Source organism: Conger conger, chromosome 14 (genome assembly GCF_963514075.1).
Source record: "Conger conger chromosome 14, fConCon1.1, whole genome shotgun sequence".
Classification (NCBI taxonomy): domain Eukaryota; kingdom Metazoa; phylum Chordata; class Actinopteri; order Anguilliformes; family Congridae; genus Conger; species Conger conger.
Window position 1 is genome coordinate 14,689,075 of NC_083773.1, and position 18,018 is coordinate 14,707,092.

Genomic DNA, 18,018 nt, shown 5'->3' on the forward strand with positions numbered 1-18,018 from the left:
CATATACACAAAATGGTTTAGACAAATGCGTAGTTTATTCTAGATTTTGGCTAAAAAGAATATATTTGTAATCAAACCATTCTTATGTGGTTAAACCAATACAATAGAGATGACAGAACTTACAGAGAGGCCAGTACTGCAGCCATGTTCAGCTCCTGCTTGTTTTGGGAGTATGTTAACTCAACTTTCTCTTCAGCAAATTAAATGAATGTTCAATTAGATTCACATAGAGTGAATTTTCCAGTATTTCTGGAATTTTCCATTTTTGAAGAATTTTAAGCATTCAGCACTTCAGCATTCATTCTCCTGTTGCTATAAGCAGTTTCATCACCACTGAAGACAAGCGAGTCAGTACCTGTGGCAGCCATACATGTCCAAATGATATTGTCGTTGCTAGGAAACGGTAGCTCTCAAGGTCCAATCTCCAATCAGTTGTAAAATAACACCAAGAAGGCAAAGATCCCACGGCAGCAAGCTCTTCAGAAAATTAGACTTTATTGTGGCACACGTGCACAACAGCCGGTTCAAATCCTCAGATTTTCAACCTTGAATATCAGACTAAACTCTCATTTTACGCACTGTCCTTATCTCAACACAACCAATAGCTTTCTCAAAAACCATCATATGACTTGGCTATGTTACAGGCATTTACTTCTCGGTCCTGAAACCATCGTGGCGAATCGTTCTATTGATTTCCAAAACAATAAAGAATCTTATTACATACATCTTGCTTTGTAGGCTAATTTTTCTAACAAACTGGAATCATTAACATGGGAAACATGTAAAACACGGTGCTATTCACTATATAGTGTTTTCCAGAACTTTCTACGACCTATAGATCATTTTTGGTGCTTTCCACCTCATATTAATCATTTTACTCAACTTTGGATTACACATGGGTCACCTATGCGCTTCTAACAACAATATTTATCAGCAATAAGTCATAGAAAGTATACAGACATAATCACTGAAAATATACTACTAAATATCTGATAAATACTTTCTTCTAGGTGAGTAAATGTATTTCTTTAGCCTGCAGTCTTTGCTCTCTTTTGGACAGTGTACACTGTGGTTTCTTGCGTTTTCATATTGATTACAGGTCGTGTATACTTACATATATATATTGATACACTCTTAGCATAAATCTTTGAGAGCGTTGGAGGAACCTTCTTGCTCATTAGGGCAGAGTCTGATTTTGACTTGTGCTTTTAGGAGGGAGATCTTGTGTTCTGTGAATTTTTCCCTACAATATCACCCCCACCGCCAAGTTTCAGATGAGGTGGTATGCTTTCGATCTTGGGCAGTTATTTCTGGCCTCCACTCTTTGCTCTTACCACCAGCCTACTCCACAATTTGAGATTAGTAATAAGAAAAATCATATGTGGTTGAAGTGCACATTGTCAGGTTTCAATAAATGCATTTTTATACATTTTTATTTCACCATGTAGAAATGACGGCAATGTTTATACATAGTAGCCCAATTCCAGGGCACCATAATGTTTTGGAAAGTAGTCATACTTAGTATTTTGTTGCATATCCTTTGCATGTCATGCATTTCCTGATCGACATCACCAGAGTCTAGATATCTTATTTTCAGTTTGTCCTATAAGCAATACTAAAACTCTTTGCATGGATGGATCTCTATGGGAATTGGAGGGTGAGACTAGATTCAGCTGATTATACTGATATAGTATGGAACATATTAGTTGGCTAAATGGCTTTAAGTCATCAAGGGTCAAGGTATCAAATTAGCCTCAAATGAAATATGCAGTAGATATGAAAATATTTATTTTGCCTGAATAATTTTTTCATTGATTCAACAGGAAACTATTATTTTCGTATCTACTGCATATTTGGCAGCAGCAACGTGGTTTGAGGCTCATTTGATACCTTAGACCCTTGTTGACAAAAACATTTAGCCAACAAATGTATTCCATACTGTAGCAGTGTAACATACGGCTGAATCTAGTCCCACCCCCCAATTCCCATAGAGATCCATTCAAATGCAAAGAGTTTTAGTATCACTTGTAGGGCAACCTGTCCCAAACATTATGGAGGGCACTGTACATCTTCAATCTTGGTCGCATCTGTCAGACCTTTTTCCAGAACTCTGCAGGCTTCTTTAGGTACTTCATAACAAGGTGTAACATGGCCAGGTTGTTTTTACAGTGGTTTGCAAATGGTTTACATCTTGCAGTGAAGCCTCTACAGTTCTGTCCATCCATGATGTCTTCAGTAGTCACTGAAACATGCATGCCTGCTTGTTTCTGATCTATCAGATAAGTGTTTGGAGCTTTTCCTTATTATGGTGAGAATTATTTTGTCATCAACTGCAGAGGTCTTCCTTGGCCAACTGGTCCCTTTGCGATTATTGAGCTCACCAGTGCTCTCTTTCTTCTCAACAATGTTCTAAACAGTCCAAGGCTCGGACTATGTCTTGGCCAGTTTTCTCATAAGCTTCCTTGGCTTTCATTGCCAGAACTCTTGTTGACAAATGGCTATAAAGACTCCAAAGACAATCAAAAGCGGAGAATCAAGTCTACTTATAGCACTCATACCTACTAATAAGAAACACCCACATACATGGTGACATCTGCATACATCTGCACTTTAACCAAATGTAAGTATATATGCAGTGAGAAATAGCCCAGTATTAGTAACAGGGAATAACTGTTCCTGACACAATACCACATGAGTTTATTCAGAGCAAAGTAATTAACACCAGCAGTGCTGTTCTTGATCTATCTATTTATAGCATCTCTATAGACCATTCCTGCCTGTATTATTTCAGAAACGATAAATAAATCCTTAACTATCATGTTTCTTACAGGAAATGAGCTGTAACCTCTCATTGAGAGAAGCTGCTCCCTGGTCATTATGTGGAAATCATAGGACTGAAATAGACACACAAATGTGAGACCTTTTCCAAACTAATTAAAGGAAGGACAGAGAGACACACAGAAAAGCTTGTATCTTCCCAAATTAGAATTTAAGTGTAAATGTCATAGTGATTCATAATAGAAATAACTTTCTTCATACATTTTCATCAAACAAGGAATATATTTTCTGCCCAAAAATCAATTCACATGCATACTATAAATCACTCAATAAAACCAAAACAGAAACCCATATTTCTAAATACCAGTAAGTGTACTGTATATGCACAATCATCAGTTTCTACAGAGATACTCAAAAGGCTGTATTGTTTTTAAGATCAACAGACTAGTGTATTTGCCCTCACAATTAATATTGAGAAGAGGGGAATCTGAAATCAGACAGGTGATTTTCACAATAGGTGGGGGGTGGTTGTTGGCACAGTCTACATTCTAATGTTGATTCCAGAGATTCTCAGCATAGTTGTTACATGGAGATGGAGTCACAACTCAGAGAGGTTGATTTACAGGTGGGGCACCATCATTGGGCCCCTGAGCAAAGTCAAATGTCCGACTTTATCAATGGATGGACTGCATGCAAAAATAATACATGTCCTGTACATTACTCTGGACAGAAGCATCTGCTACATTATGTAAAATGGACATTCTAACACTATTGTGATAATTACAGGCTAAAATACACATACCTAATTAACTGCCTCCCTGATCGCCATTATTGAAAATGTTCTCAGTGGTCAAAAAGCCAACCAAATGTACTTGTGGAAGTGATGTGGAAGCATTCATGTATATGTACAGTATGTGTATTGTGCTTATAATTTGCCACTGTTGCTAACAAGTCTGCCATTGTCAAATAGTTGTGGACTTTGTTGTAAATGAAAAAGTCAAATAAAGATGAAGGCAAGGTTCAGGAGGGAGGAAGTCCCCTCCTTCCAGGAACTGTGACATGCCTCCTCTTGCAGTTTACTGCACTATGTCCTCTCAGCCACCTGGCAGTATCCTACATGACACTAACCACACAGAGCACAGATAAGGGCCCTAATGTGGATCACCGACCCCTCACTCACCTCACTACTCAACTAATGAGTGCGTCCCAAAGCCAGCGGCATGCACAAATTGCACCAAACGCACATTTCGGGGAATGCCTGTGAAAAGTTAAAAAAAGAGCACTCCATAATATCGCAATCATTTGTAATGCTGCCATGTCTGAGAAAAGCCAAATATACATGACCTGCCATTGATCAAGGAATTTAATATACATATACAATCAGGAAAGATCATTTTCTGTCTCTGTGCCTCAGCGGAGAGGAGACCATCACTCAAACTAGCTTTACATACACACTGATATTTCAAAATATCGAAACACACCCAAATATAGTCAAAATACACCTACCTATTCAGGCATTTGGACTATAATATGAAACTCCTTATTCAGATTAAACGAAATAAGCCAGTAGGCCAGGTATGAGTAACCAGTACAAGAAGAGGAGTTTCCTCTCAGTACAGAACGTTGAGTCATGTAAATACCTTATTCAGAATATTCCTTGTACCTTGGGATGTTGGGTCATTATTCACTCACTAGCTGTCATGACAACTGAAAATAAATATAATTTTTTGAGTCTACTGTACACTGTACAACCAAAATAGACAGAGACAGCCCTAATATGCCTAGTATTGGATGATAACGACACTGGCTAGGATCACAGACAGGCTCTTGCGCTGTCACGGCTGATGCCTAAATCAACAAGTAAATCAGTCACGCCCCAGATCACAGTTTTTAAAAATCTGATTCCCCCCATGCTACAGCGCCATGGGAACAGGGAAGAGGGAAGGTAAAAATAACGCATGGAGCTGGGGAGGTAGTGAGACACTGAGCTGCTTATAGCTGCCCCATTAGAATATCTCTTAAAGCCTCTCGCCAATCTAATTAACGGGCCCGGCTCTGGATACCTCCGAGCCTGTCCAAACCTCTCTGAGTTATGGGAGAAGACCATTCAGCTATTTCTGGGATGAATAGGCTCTGGTCCCTTCCAGCTGAGACATACCCTGTTTAAATAATCAATTCACAGAGACACTATATCAAGTGCCAGTCCTTGTATACAGTACATACACACCAAATAATACAAATTTGGCATTGTGCTCTAGTTTGTGCAGTGTACAGTAGTCTTAATATATACTTAATATATTTTAAATATCTTTTCAGTTTTTGTTAAATGACTAATACCTTCATTGCTGATTCTAATTTTAGATTAAATTAGGTAGCAGAGTTCAGTCAGGTTCAGATTCATTTAACATTTAACAGCTCAATTGGTCTGGAAATGCTTCTGATGCACAGAAGAGTAATGAAAACATTATTTGCTTTGTAAAATTCTGCTTGAATATTGCATTAATGCATTACATAGAAAATGTGTCCATAGGAGGTGGTGACTCCATCTCCTGCCTTTCTCTACAAGTGAAAATAGTGCTGTTGCGCAAATCAATTTGTCATTCTATTTTTCTAGGATAAGTAGTAATACGCTTCTGAGATATAAAAAAAAAGTATCAGACTATTATAATACAATCATTCTTAATGAATTTATTCACACAATTAAACATTTGCCAAATGCACTGAAGAGAGCACCATCTGGCAGGCGGTGAAAGGGATGTGGAATTCTTGAAAAGCTGCAGCTAATACATGCCTCCCTTTACACAGGATGCCCCGGATTCAGAGAGAGGCAACACGCAAGAACAATAAACGTACCTATCTACTGAACACATTTGCACACACACACACACACACACACACACACACACACACACACCAGCCCACTCATATAATACATGTGCCTGACTGCCAATGGCCACAGGCAGGAACTGGGGACAGTAAAAGCATGGGACCACTTTTCAATAATACATGGCAATGTCACAAAGCTCACAGGCCTCTCCCGCACAGATTATTATATTTGTCCTTAGCATGATTTAATAGGTCTTGGTTACATTTATGGTAAGCTATTGTTGTTCATGACCATGGCAATAATCATGAAAACAGGTGCAGAAAGAGAATGAATGGCAAGCATAATTTATGAGTAACATTGATATTTTATGCAAGACTGTAGTTACTGCACTTGATTCATCACATCCACTACAATACGGAATTTATATCATGTACAACACCATGCTTTTAAGAAAGAAGAAGGAGACTACATGTTTTACATACAAGTAATAAAGCTAGAAATAAGATGGTTTTATTATTTGGTGAATAATGCCCCCCACATAAAATACATAAATAAATAAATAAATAAATAAATAAATAAAAGAAAAAAAGAAGAAATGTATGACAAACAGTCTGAATTGAAGAGGCCTGTGCGTTGTAAAAGCCCTTAATAACACTTTCTAGTACTAGCTACTCATTGAGGCCCAGTGGGATTATTGGAACACAATCAAGGTATTTTTCAAGGTACGTTAAACTTAAACTTTTTTAAAAAGAGGAGTGGGTTTGTAATTAGAGAAGCAACGAAACAAAGGGAAACGTTTATATCCTTACTCCTCAGGTTTATAATCTTACAGCACAACATGTCTGACCAGGGTGATAATCCGATGCATGATAAATCTACACAACATCTGCAGATGTGCTTTGCTTGTAAACCAATGATCAGTTAGTTCATCTGACAAATTATGAGGCTCCAGCAAACCAAACACAACCAACGGTCTATAACTAGGGCCACAAGGTCTCCGCTAGTACTCTTTCACTTATCTACTTGCTTTGATCCGATACTGCTGTATGCCAATTATTTCTGAAAGATGCAAAAACAGATTGAGACGTTTAAAAATCTGCTGGCGTGTACTTGTTTACTCCAGTTTGGGAATTACGTGACGGATGACATGGAGCACTGCTTGCTCACTTTAGTTCCTCATCCCAAAGCGAGGCCACAGTGTGCTGTTCTATATTTGCCATTACTTCTTGCCAACTGTCTGATTTAATTATTGCATTTATTTCTAAAATTAAGCTGAGTGAATTTATCAAGGCCGATACACTGAGGTGGCAATTACTCTGAAAACATACCACATAAATTAAGCTACTGAACATTTATTGGCTACAAGGAATAGCATTTATAGGGGTTAGTATCCTCACAAATTTAAATTGGTTATTTTTTGCCTCATTAAAACGTACTCTTCCCGACAGAATGGCAGTTTACTGACAGTCTCTGATGCCTAATCCTGCCCCTCTTCTGTCACACTCAGTCAGACTCTAACAAACTGCCCAGGTCTCACCGCAAAAGAGATTATTTTATCTGAGTAAAGGGCCAGGTTAAATGAAGGTGAAATAAAATATACAGTACATATACAGTGCACAGGCACACTGGGGTCAGCCTGGGAGGAGTGGAATGGAAAGTGAAGGACCCGGCCTAACAGAAGTAATGCCTCAGGAAGCACACATCAGCAAGCACAACAGCAGGCTGACGCAGATATGAACCGCACTACCTCATACCTGCAGCCCAACATGCCAGCGTGACACCGGCATCTCTCTCTCACCTGCTGCAATTCTGCAGTCAGACTCCTGGTGCATGACAGCACAGGTGGAGTCATTGTTTAACCACGCAGGGTGGTCCGTGCAATCACACATTTATACAATTGCATAATTGTACCTATGGCAATATGTAATTACTAGCTGGGTAATTAAAGAGACTTAATATAAGCGCTAGTCACACTCCCTGTCGTTTTGTATTCGCAAGCTCACTTGGGTGCCAGCAGCGTATCAGCCTGCCTGTGGGTGGGCCAGACTAAGTTTACATTCAACAGGTGTCTCACTCTAGGGCAATGGGTACGCTACAGGAGACTGCAGTTCCTACCGGGTGCTTCTGGAAAGGTAGGCCCAGCTCACTGCTCTACACTGCTGTCAGGGTAAAAAAACGCTAAGAAAGGCTCATTCTGCTAAAGGATATGTATGTTCATCTATGAATCAAATGCAATTAGTCTTTTGTTTTGAAGGCTTGATTAGGGCAAAACAAAGACAAATTGTCCCAAAATATGCTTGTGTGTGTGTGTGTGTGTGTGTGTGTATGCTTCTGTTAATCCAACATTTGGAAGGTCCAATAAGCCCCTAAATTGAGCATAGCAGATCCCAAAACTAATGATCACAACTGATGAAACGCATGATTACAATTATGTGTAATAATTTGTGCCCAAGGCATTTATTTCCAGGATGTGATTTCCTGTTTCACTATTTTCTCATTTTTTTCTGGCATCCCAAAAGATGGCATCGCTCACTTCCTCCCGCACGTCCCCTGACAGCAGAGCCGTCATAATTAACGACACGCGGCTCCATTGACGGGGTAAAAATAAATCCCCTAATTAAGCAATCACAAGACTGAGAGCACCCGTGAGCTCGTCCTTTTAAGGCGCACCTGGGAAAATCCAGGTTCCAGGGAAACGGTGATAAAACTGTCTTCTGCATTAATTATACAATTTGACCTGTGAAAATAATACGGAGAGATCTCCGTCGAAACGTCAGTGCTGTTTCATTATCATATGTTACACATATTGGATCTGGCCCTGTGAAGCAGTAAATGACACGTTAATGGAATTCCTATGCTTCTAATCACCGCGTAATCATATTTCATGAAATAACCGATGGCCTGGGATCCTGTTCCGGCGCTGAGATGCACTCCTTCGTTTGGGAGGTGTACGTGCGTGCAGGACTCCCCGGGCTGAACGTGTGCGATCTGCAGCCCGTGGGGACGCGCTGTATTACACACCCATGTCCGCAGCAGCTTAACTGCTCTATCTGATTTATCTCTAATTGCAAGACGACATAGCGCACTTCACATTAGTGCGCAGACCCACTGGCACTGGTGGAGGGAGCGGGGGTTTGGAGTTTAATATTGCCAAGGTTTCCGATCTATTTCAGTCCCCTTCTGTACCACAGGGGATCAGCCGCCACAGATAACAGAGTGGAGCAGCATTCACACACTGGGACAGGAGTGAAAAGACCACAGAATAAAAATGGCTGCGGTCCTAGGCAACCGCATGAAGCCTTCTCTATCCATCACGTTACCGACAGCTGAACAGAGGACGTGGAAGGAGTTATCACAGTAGAGCACCTTTAATAAAGACGAGACTAAAGACTCAAACGGTTCACCATTATGTTAAGCTTAATGAGTGAAGCTGTGAAAGTCACTGATGAATCACCATCGGGGTACAAGTTCAATTTGAGAGGAATAGGCTATTTAAAATGTTCCTTCCCCTCCTGAGTTGCTCTTTAAAGAAACCATGGAGGTCAAAGAGCAGTCAGAGCATGTCTAATGTGACTTTCACACATACGCATGACCTGAGCGTAACCTATTTTTTTGTATCCTAGTTGTTTTTCCTCCATTTGCAGCAGCATTGTGCAGCTGCATTGTAGCACTATGGTTATCAGAGCCCTCCACCAGTCATGAGCACAGCAGGACTAGGCACTGAATTCTGGTTTGCATTATTTTTCTCGATTGCCTCTTTTTAACTAATTCATATAATATTAGTATAAAATAGAAAAAATCATGCCCGATACAAAACGGACCCCGCTTCATAGGCAAAGGGAACATCGTGCTCCAGATCTCAGATCAGTGATACTGTGACAGTGTCCTGCTGGGTGAGCACAGGAGCGAGGCACACACACGGTCACACGGCAAGCCTTTCGTCTTTTACATATTCATAAATGCAAAACCACAAAAAGTCAGTCTATTTTCCTGAAAAGGTTATTTCTTTACTCATACGGTACAGTACATTCCTTCATGTTTGTTTACTCCGTGACAGAAGAAAATAAGGGTAGCATACGGATTTGTTGAAAAGTTTGGAGCTAAGAAAGAAAATGCAAAAAGTGAGTGCAATGAATCAATAGGTTCAAATAGAAAAGTATTTTTTTGGCTGAAAATACTCCTCCAGATTGTCAGTATCTGGCATTGGCAGATCACTCCTCCAATCATTCAGGAGATGGGTTCCCATCAGTTCCTAACCGTGAGCAGTTCCGATTCCCCCAGGAGCCCTTGGCATCGCCGATATCTCTGTCTGAAAGGGACACGCAAGCTTCTCCTTTCACTGATCAGCATGTCCTGACTCTCTCAGTGGAGGGATAGACACGCTTAACTTCCACTTCACCGCACGGTCAACCAGTTAAGCCAGTCTGCAAACTGACCAGGGCACAATCCCATCAACACACTGACAGCTAAGCCCAGAACACACAGAGCAGCTGTGAAATTACTAGCATGTGGGTTGGCATGTCACTGCAGTGAAACCGGGCAGTCACCTCAGGATGCACTTAATTACTACTATTTCACTTTTTTTTGTTAACTGTGATATTTAAATGTACAGTAAATAAGTACAGGAAAATGTTTAACCTATCCTGTCTCACTACACTAAGGGGTACCAGCTGATAAGAATTTAGCACACAAAGATCAATAACAAATTGTCACCAGGGCTAAAATGGGACTAAAGTCATAATGCATTCACTAATATAACGAGCGTAGGGGTTCATATATAATAATAATTTTTATCTTACAACACATTGCTACAGTATGTTGACATGTGGATTTTGAAAGTAAAAAGGGCAGAATGACTACATGAGGACTACATGATAGCTGATAGGCCAACTGTTAGTACTGAATTTAAAATTCAAAACTCACTGGACCTTAAATACAAATTCTGAAAATGAATGAGTACCTAAGGCCAGAACTTCCTTTAATAATGATCTGTCAGGCAGTGGATGCCTCCACGGAAGGAGTTAGGAGCCAAGTCAGTTTAAAGAAGAATGGGGCAGTGATTCCTCTTGTGTGATTGTTGGCACTTGGAAGAAATGTATTCCCAGTGACAGAGCAATTACACGGCCTCATATATCAGCTGATCGACGCGATCAATACGCCGGGCAGTGAATGGAAGAATACACTTTTCAAACATCTCTCCCTCTATTCAGGTCTGATGTGTGCGATTGATGGCCTGAGAAAGCAGCAAATCTGTCATGTGCCAGGCATACTGTACTTCTTCATTGTTCCAACTGGAGACCCTAAGCATCACACCACAAAGGGATGGTGGGATATTGAGTCACAGGAGAGTACAGTAAGTCTACTCAATATCCTGCCTGCTGAATAGGCACCAGCTTGAATGCATAAAAAAAAAAAAAAAAGAAACATTAGACAATAATGTTAGGTTGTACCCTTCAGCAAGGTAGTTACTAGGTAGGTAGTTTAATTTAGAAGGTAGCTATAAATTGCTTTGGCAAATTCATGCTATGTAAAAACAGATGACATGCAACCTACGAGCTGCATGGGTGACAAGCGCACACCTGTGAAAAGACAGCATGTGCTTGTGAACCTGTGGGTGGGATGTACCTGTAAGCTCCATCTGTCCGTCTTCCTCAGACTCCTCCTCCTCCTCCTTCTCCTTCTCACGGGCCTCAGGCACATAGAAGTCATTGATATGTGACAGGGGGTACATGTACTGGATCACCTCCTCTTTGTAGATTTCCAGGAAACAGCTGCCTTCCAGCTGACGTTCCTGGGAGAGACAGAGAGACAGAGAGACAGAGAGAAAGAGAGAGGCAGTGGGTTTACTCTTCACTCTATATAATCACAAGCATCAGTGCTCACACACTTTTCCCACAAACCATCTTTTCCTTTTTACACTCATCTTCCTGAAGCCCCACAGCTTCTCACATAGCTAACTGAACCCTGTGTGGCTAACTGAACCCTGTGTGACTAACTGAACCCTGTGTGGCTAACTGAACCCTGTGTGACCACCTGACCTGCGGGCAGAGATGTGCTGAGAGAAGAGCAGATTCACAGCTCTGAAACCTGCTGGAGGACTGTGGAGTTTTAATTAACCTCATAAATAACTGCATTGGGGTTCCAATTAACAAAAGCAACAACAAAGCTCTGCTATGGAAGAGGTGCTGTAACGCACTGGGAGGATATGGAAGGCTGGCAGGATCGTTAATGAATATTAAGTCTTGTGAGACCAATGGTAGGGGATGGTAATTGAGATTTAGATTGGGTACAAGATGGAGAGTTATCATGAGCAAGCTGAGCCAGGGCGGGCATGTCACCTCACTCTTTCTGGCTCCTTACTGACACGCACAAAGGCCCAGATACAGACAAGAGTGGGCCACATTTCATCAACTGCCATTGTCATCAGATGATTCCCATGGGGGGAACTGCCACTCTACCCTATATCAATTTAGCTAAATATACTGTATCCAGTAACAGGAATGGATAATAATAGTACAATAGCATGCCTAGAATGCGTCTTTAGCCACTGTATTAGTGTCAGTGGGATACGTTCTCCCTCGAGCATGAGCATGGTTTCACTTAAAGACAAAGCAGTGTAGCAATCAAGCCTGTCAAGACGGGTAATGTCAGTAACTTGCAGTGAGTTAGCATGTCGCATCCTCGAAAAAGACAAAAAGAAACACTACTCACCACAACAGGTTAAAATGTGATTTAAACCGATATGGTGGTAACCTAACAATGAGCAAAATAAAAGCAAAAACAGCTGCAGTATACCCGCTACTGGACTTCACAAGGCTCATTGTTACGGTATCACACAGTAAAAAAATAACTCCATTGTTCTTTCAAATAAGTGATGACAGATCTCCCCCATAGCTGTGCTTCTGATCACCTGAGTTTGAGCGCTTTCAAATAAAACACAAAAATGTCCTGCTGCATCCCCCAATCACAGCATACCCCTCACACAACCCAATTCTCACAATGTCTTTCTTCTTTCCAGAGTTTCCTTTTTAATTTTCCTTTTTAATTTTTCAACAAGTAAGATGCATAATAATTCCCCAGAAAGGGTCCTTCACACTGCACCAAGCTAATAACATCTAATGCAGGGCAGTTTCATTATCCAATGCACACCGCTGATTAGAGGGATACTACTGCGAGCAGTTTGGGCTGCAACAATTTGCTCCAATTAATTCACACTTAAGGAGTTCATCTAATTTGCGGGAGATGTAGGACCCACACATAGAATAAAAATAAGTACATAATGCAATTGTAAATTAAAGCATTGCCAGTGTCAACAACCACTGCCCTTATAAAAAAATAATAATGATTTCAGAAAAGTTTAATGGGTATTAAAATGGGTAATGGGCTACTGGGTATTAAAAACCACACTGCAGCATGATTTCCTGTTGTGTGTGACTCGATAACCATTAGTATAGTGCCTAGATCCCTGTCCAAAACAAATAAGACTGCAATTAAAACTGAGACATAGTACTAGTACTTTCTTCTGAAATCACATGGATTTTGACCCCACCCTGACTGAACGGGCGAGGCCTGCTTATAGGTGATTTGTGGCGCCGGTTCTCAGAAAACAAAACTCATTTGAATCTGAAATGCCTCTGAGGCACAGCCCTGTCACTTAGAAACACAATACTGCATGGATCCTGCCAAGTTCAATCTTCCAGTTACACTACTAAAACATGTAAATTGACACTCATGTACAAGAACAAGGCCTCACAAGAAATTATTTACTAATCATTCACTGACTAACAGAACATTGTATAGCCGGCTGCATAGCAGCACCATGCAGGGAATGATATTACAGACTACGGGGAAGCAATGGAAACGTGTAGTGCCAGTAAAACAGAACAGTAGTTATGGAGCAGTGCAAAGGGGGGCAAAACAGTAAAACATTTCCATAAAATGTGACAACCAATACATCAGTAAAGATGAATGAGTAAATACAATAAAATGGGAGACATGCTATAGAACTTACAGAGCTAAGAATAAGAAAACATACACCATCAACATACAACGAAGCACCTCTGACAGACATTAGGATATTACTATAGCCCAGGGGCGTGCAAACTTTGCCCTGGGTGTCCACTGTGTGTGCTGATGATTTATCACTTTAAGGGTACATTGTGTTAGAAATAACAATGCTTGCCACAAATAATTCATTTCGCATCCCAGGATGCTTAATTGACTGCAATGTGACTAAAAAGATACCTTTCTTTTTAGAAATAAAACATTGTTAATTGACTGAATTATAAATTAACAGGTGAAATCAGTGGGGTCCTAATCAGTGTGTGGTTAATCCTGGTTAAACCAGCAAACATACAGGGTACCCGGGACCAAGTCTGGGAATAGTTACTCAAACCTTTTTAGAGAAGCTATTATATTGAGTAGAAAGTATATTATATTCATACAGTACATTTGAAACAATGGTATGCATGTCAGATAAGCCTGTTCTCCCCTGTGCTCATAAGGCAATGGAATGATTAGCTAGCTGGTATCATTCCTCCCTACTTGCTCATGGCTACCCTAAGGAGTGAGGCAGGGACCAGTCACTGAAGTACTGCATCATATTATAAGAGCAATATAAAATTCCAGTCATGTACTGACATTTCGGTGTGGTCATGGAGCATGCACACTTACAGCAATATGGTTTACGTTTAATGCCTGTTTCACATACATCCGTCTCTCTTTTCATCCCCCCAGGGAGTGTCATCAAAAAAGAGAAATATCCACTGATACTTCTTTAATTTACTTTTCCACAAGACCCCTATAGGCTAGAGCACTTCAGTGCCACCTGCATTTCATCACAATTTAATAACATTTCTGCAGGAACAAGCCTGCATATCGGCTCGGCCGCCAACATAAACCACGGAAACGGCAATGCGCGCTGAATCAAGCTTCAAACGCTGCTGAGGAACTGGAGAGGAACGCGAGGAAAACAAAAGAACCGCTGTGCAACGACCAGGAACGCTTCTCGGCTTTCTGAACTCCGAGAGGGGCCGGAGCTGTTTCTCAACAGAGGAGGACCGGCCATCTCCTGTCAGCCCGCCGACAGTAATTTCAGGTTCCGGAATGTTCTGGTGAACCGAATCAACCGCCGTACACTTCTCCTTCCCTCGCTTCACGGTCCGGGTGACAGGTGGCAAGTAGTCTGTCTCTGTGCCAGCCCCTCGACAGGCATAACCCACTTCCCGCGCTGTGCAGCCTTCCAGAGAGCCGTCCGCGAAACCGCCAATTAACAGCGCAGCTTCCAGTACAGGGAAAGGGGGCTTATTTCACTTTCTCTGCCAGACTGGTGCAACTTTGCCAGATTATTCTGTTGATTTATGGACGCACAGGCCAACTGGCATTCAAAATGAAAACTGGATTGGCTTCCTTTTTGTGATTGTTTGGCAGAAAAGCATTCCAAAATAAAAATAACCCCCGATATCAAGAATTCTACTAAGAATGCCGTTTTCAATTATATCCTGGAATCAATCTTATTCAACAATCAGAGCACACACTGCCTGCCACAAAAGCATCTCTTTTTCTGTGACTGGATACCTACAACACATACACTGGTAAATCCTTCGACTCAATAATGATCCACATTTAATTGTGTTTATCCTGCAGAAATTTGGTGAAATGTCTCATTGACATTCTCAACTGTAACTCCATGAAACTAAGATATTAAACAATAAGCCTGAATCCAGAGATCAGATGCTCCAAGCAACACCCTGCTACCATAATATCCAACCAAAGACCATGGGTGGTCTTAACTCTGATGCTTATTAATGCCACAAATTTTGGACATTAGAATAAAGTTTTTTTTAGAATAAAGTTACTGTACATACATACTCATTATTGCATTCATAAATGCATTATCATGTCTAATGAACGGGAACAGTGCATCACATGTCACTTGACATAGAACATAGACATAGAACAGATTCTGAGTTTGTCTCCACTGCAGCTACAACTGTTCACCCCTAGGTGCATATACAGTAAGCACTGCTACATGCTACAGTGAGCACTGCTACATGCTACAGTGAGCACTGCTACATGCTACAGTGAGCACTGCTACATGCTACAGTAAGCACTGCTACATGCTACAGTGAGCACTGCTACATGCTACAGTGAGCACTGCTACATGCTACAGTGAGCACTGCTACATGCTACAGTGAGCACTGCTACATGCTACAGTGAGCACTGCTACATGCTACAGTGAGCACTGCTACATGTTACAGTGAGCACTGCTAAATGCTACAGTAAGTACTGTTACCATATCAGTACACGCAAGCTAAAAAGGCAAATCAGAGCTTACAGAATGAAGAGTTTTCTTGTCATTTTGACCTGAAGCCCACCAGTCATACTTATTGGTGAACCATATTACTCTAATGTGTAATGGTAAATAAAAAATTATTAATAAATACTGCTGTCGGTATTTTCTGCATTACGTGAGAAGCACATGCCTGGCATGAGAGCTGGTGCACACAGCCCAAAGCCGTGTCTCACTGCTCCGTTCTGATGACATCAACTCTTAAATTAGGCACTGCTCATGTTGAGCAGAAGCGCGGGGGGTGCGACGCGGGCCCATAGTGCTGCAGTGGAGGACCCAGTCCTCCGTCTCGCCCTTAAAGGCTTCCCTCTTCTGAATACTGATCGATTCATTTTCATATGATACTCACTGCAAGGCATACGATACGCCGAGGATATGTATACATGCCCTTTTACACCTAAGTGGAGCTGGAGATGAGATATCTCCAGGAGCCCTCAGATAATGAGGAGGAGGAAGGAAACAAAAGACTCTTGATGCTGAAGTCTTGACAGGAAAGGGAGTCAGATGAGATTCCTTTTGAGAGAGAGAGAGAAGGAGGCTGAGAGTGAATCCATAGTCATCAAAATATAAAATGTGCTGTAGAACTGTATACGTTTGCTGAGTGGTCTCTTGGGTTCTGCGTGACTGCGTGCTGCCTACAAGGTTTCCACAGCGTGTAAGCCACACGTAATAGCCTATGGGCAATACTGCAGCAACCAAAGCAAGCCAATTATTCCATGAACATGGTAGGAACTGAATCTACAGGTGTACCGTATGTTCACTCAGGACTTGATGTTGGACTAAGTACTCAAACAGCTTGAAAATACTGAAGGACACTCCAACCAAACTGGATATTCGGTCGGAGATCAAATTATTAAGATGCAAATAATAAGATATAATTCTAATAAAATTCTCAGATAATGGGGTCATTGCCATTGAATGGGGAAGAATGATACCATGCAATTTTATTGCATTTTTTTGAAGGCACAATTTTAATACTCGGTGCAATACTATGTGCATAAACATGCATACAAAATAAATAAATAAATACTTGACTGTACATGCAAAACTGTTTTTGGACAATTGCATGATTGCTTGAACTCATGTGTGAGTCCAATGCATCACACCTGCAGTACAGGGGACCTCTACAAATGGCCTTTGAGATAGGCCATGTTTAACCCTCCACTCCCGCATATTCCGCAAAACATCCCCAGGAGTAACACAATGACTTATCATTTAAAATAGTCTATACGGTATATCACAAAAAATGCATATAAAATATCAGCAATTCACATTGTAATAGTTGTTTTATATATAAATAGATACATGTTTACAGTATACATACATGGGCGATTATTTGAACAGGTCTTTGTTGTGATTTATAAATGTAGCCTATTAATTCTCATTCACGATCATAATATTATGTGAATGATACATACACATGAACATACACAGAATAAACAGCTCTTAACAGTGAAAGATATAGTAAAGAAAAATGATTAATGTGTAAAAAGGCACAACACAGGCCACAGCTAGAGTAGGGCACTTAGTTACTAAGCCTTGGTCATTAAGTAAGAGGCTGTGAATAATACATGTGATATTTTAGATATAAAACTGCACGCATGCCACCTCCCTGACAATTACATTTTACACAACATGCCATCGCGTTGTAAACCCTGCACTTGATTGCAAATAAATGAATAACTAAATAAATAAATAAATAGCCACCGCGTGCATTATTAACATCTGATAAATGGATTGCATGACATTTATTGTCTCCCAAAGGCCCGTCCCTTTCACATGCCATCGTTTCCCTTCCATCATAAAAGAAATAAATAACAAACAGATTAACCAGTCTACCATGCATTTTAATCATGATGCAAGGACATTCGATTTTCCAATTATGCCCCTTGAGTGACAGTTCTCTTCCTTTGTTTTTGCTTTGAAATAATCCATTTTCACCTTGGAGCCAATGTGCCTCATGTAACCTGCGCTGAGGAGAGTTTAAGAATGGGGAAAATGGAAAGGTGATGCACTCTTAACATGTAAAACGGGATGGCTTGTGACACTGCACTCTATGAAA

General features: G+C 40.8%; 1 protein-coding gene across 1 annotated transcript in view; it reads right to left on the reverse strand.

Moving 5' to 3' along the window:
- tex264a (testis expressed 264, ER-phagy receptor a) overlaps positions 1-18,018 on the reverse strand; it is a 75,755-nt gene that overhangs the window by 1,899 nt on the left and 55,838 nt on the right. The window contains exon 3 of the mRNA XM_061218609.1: positions 11,231-11,396. Within this exon, the coding sequence (XP_061074593.1) occupies positions 11,231-11,396 (166 nt within the window). The remainder of the gene's footprint in view (positions 1-11,230; positions 11,397-18,018) is intronic.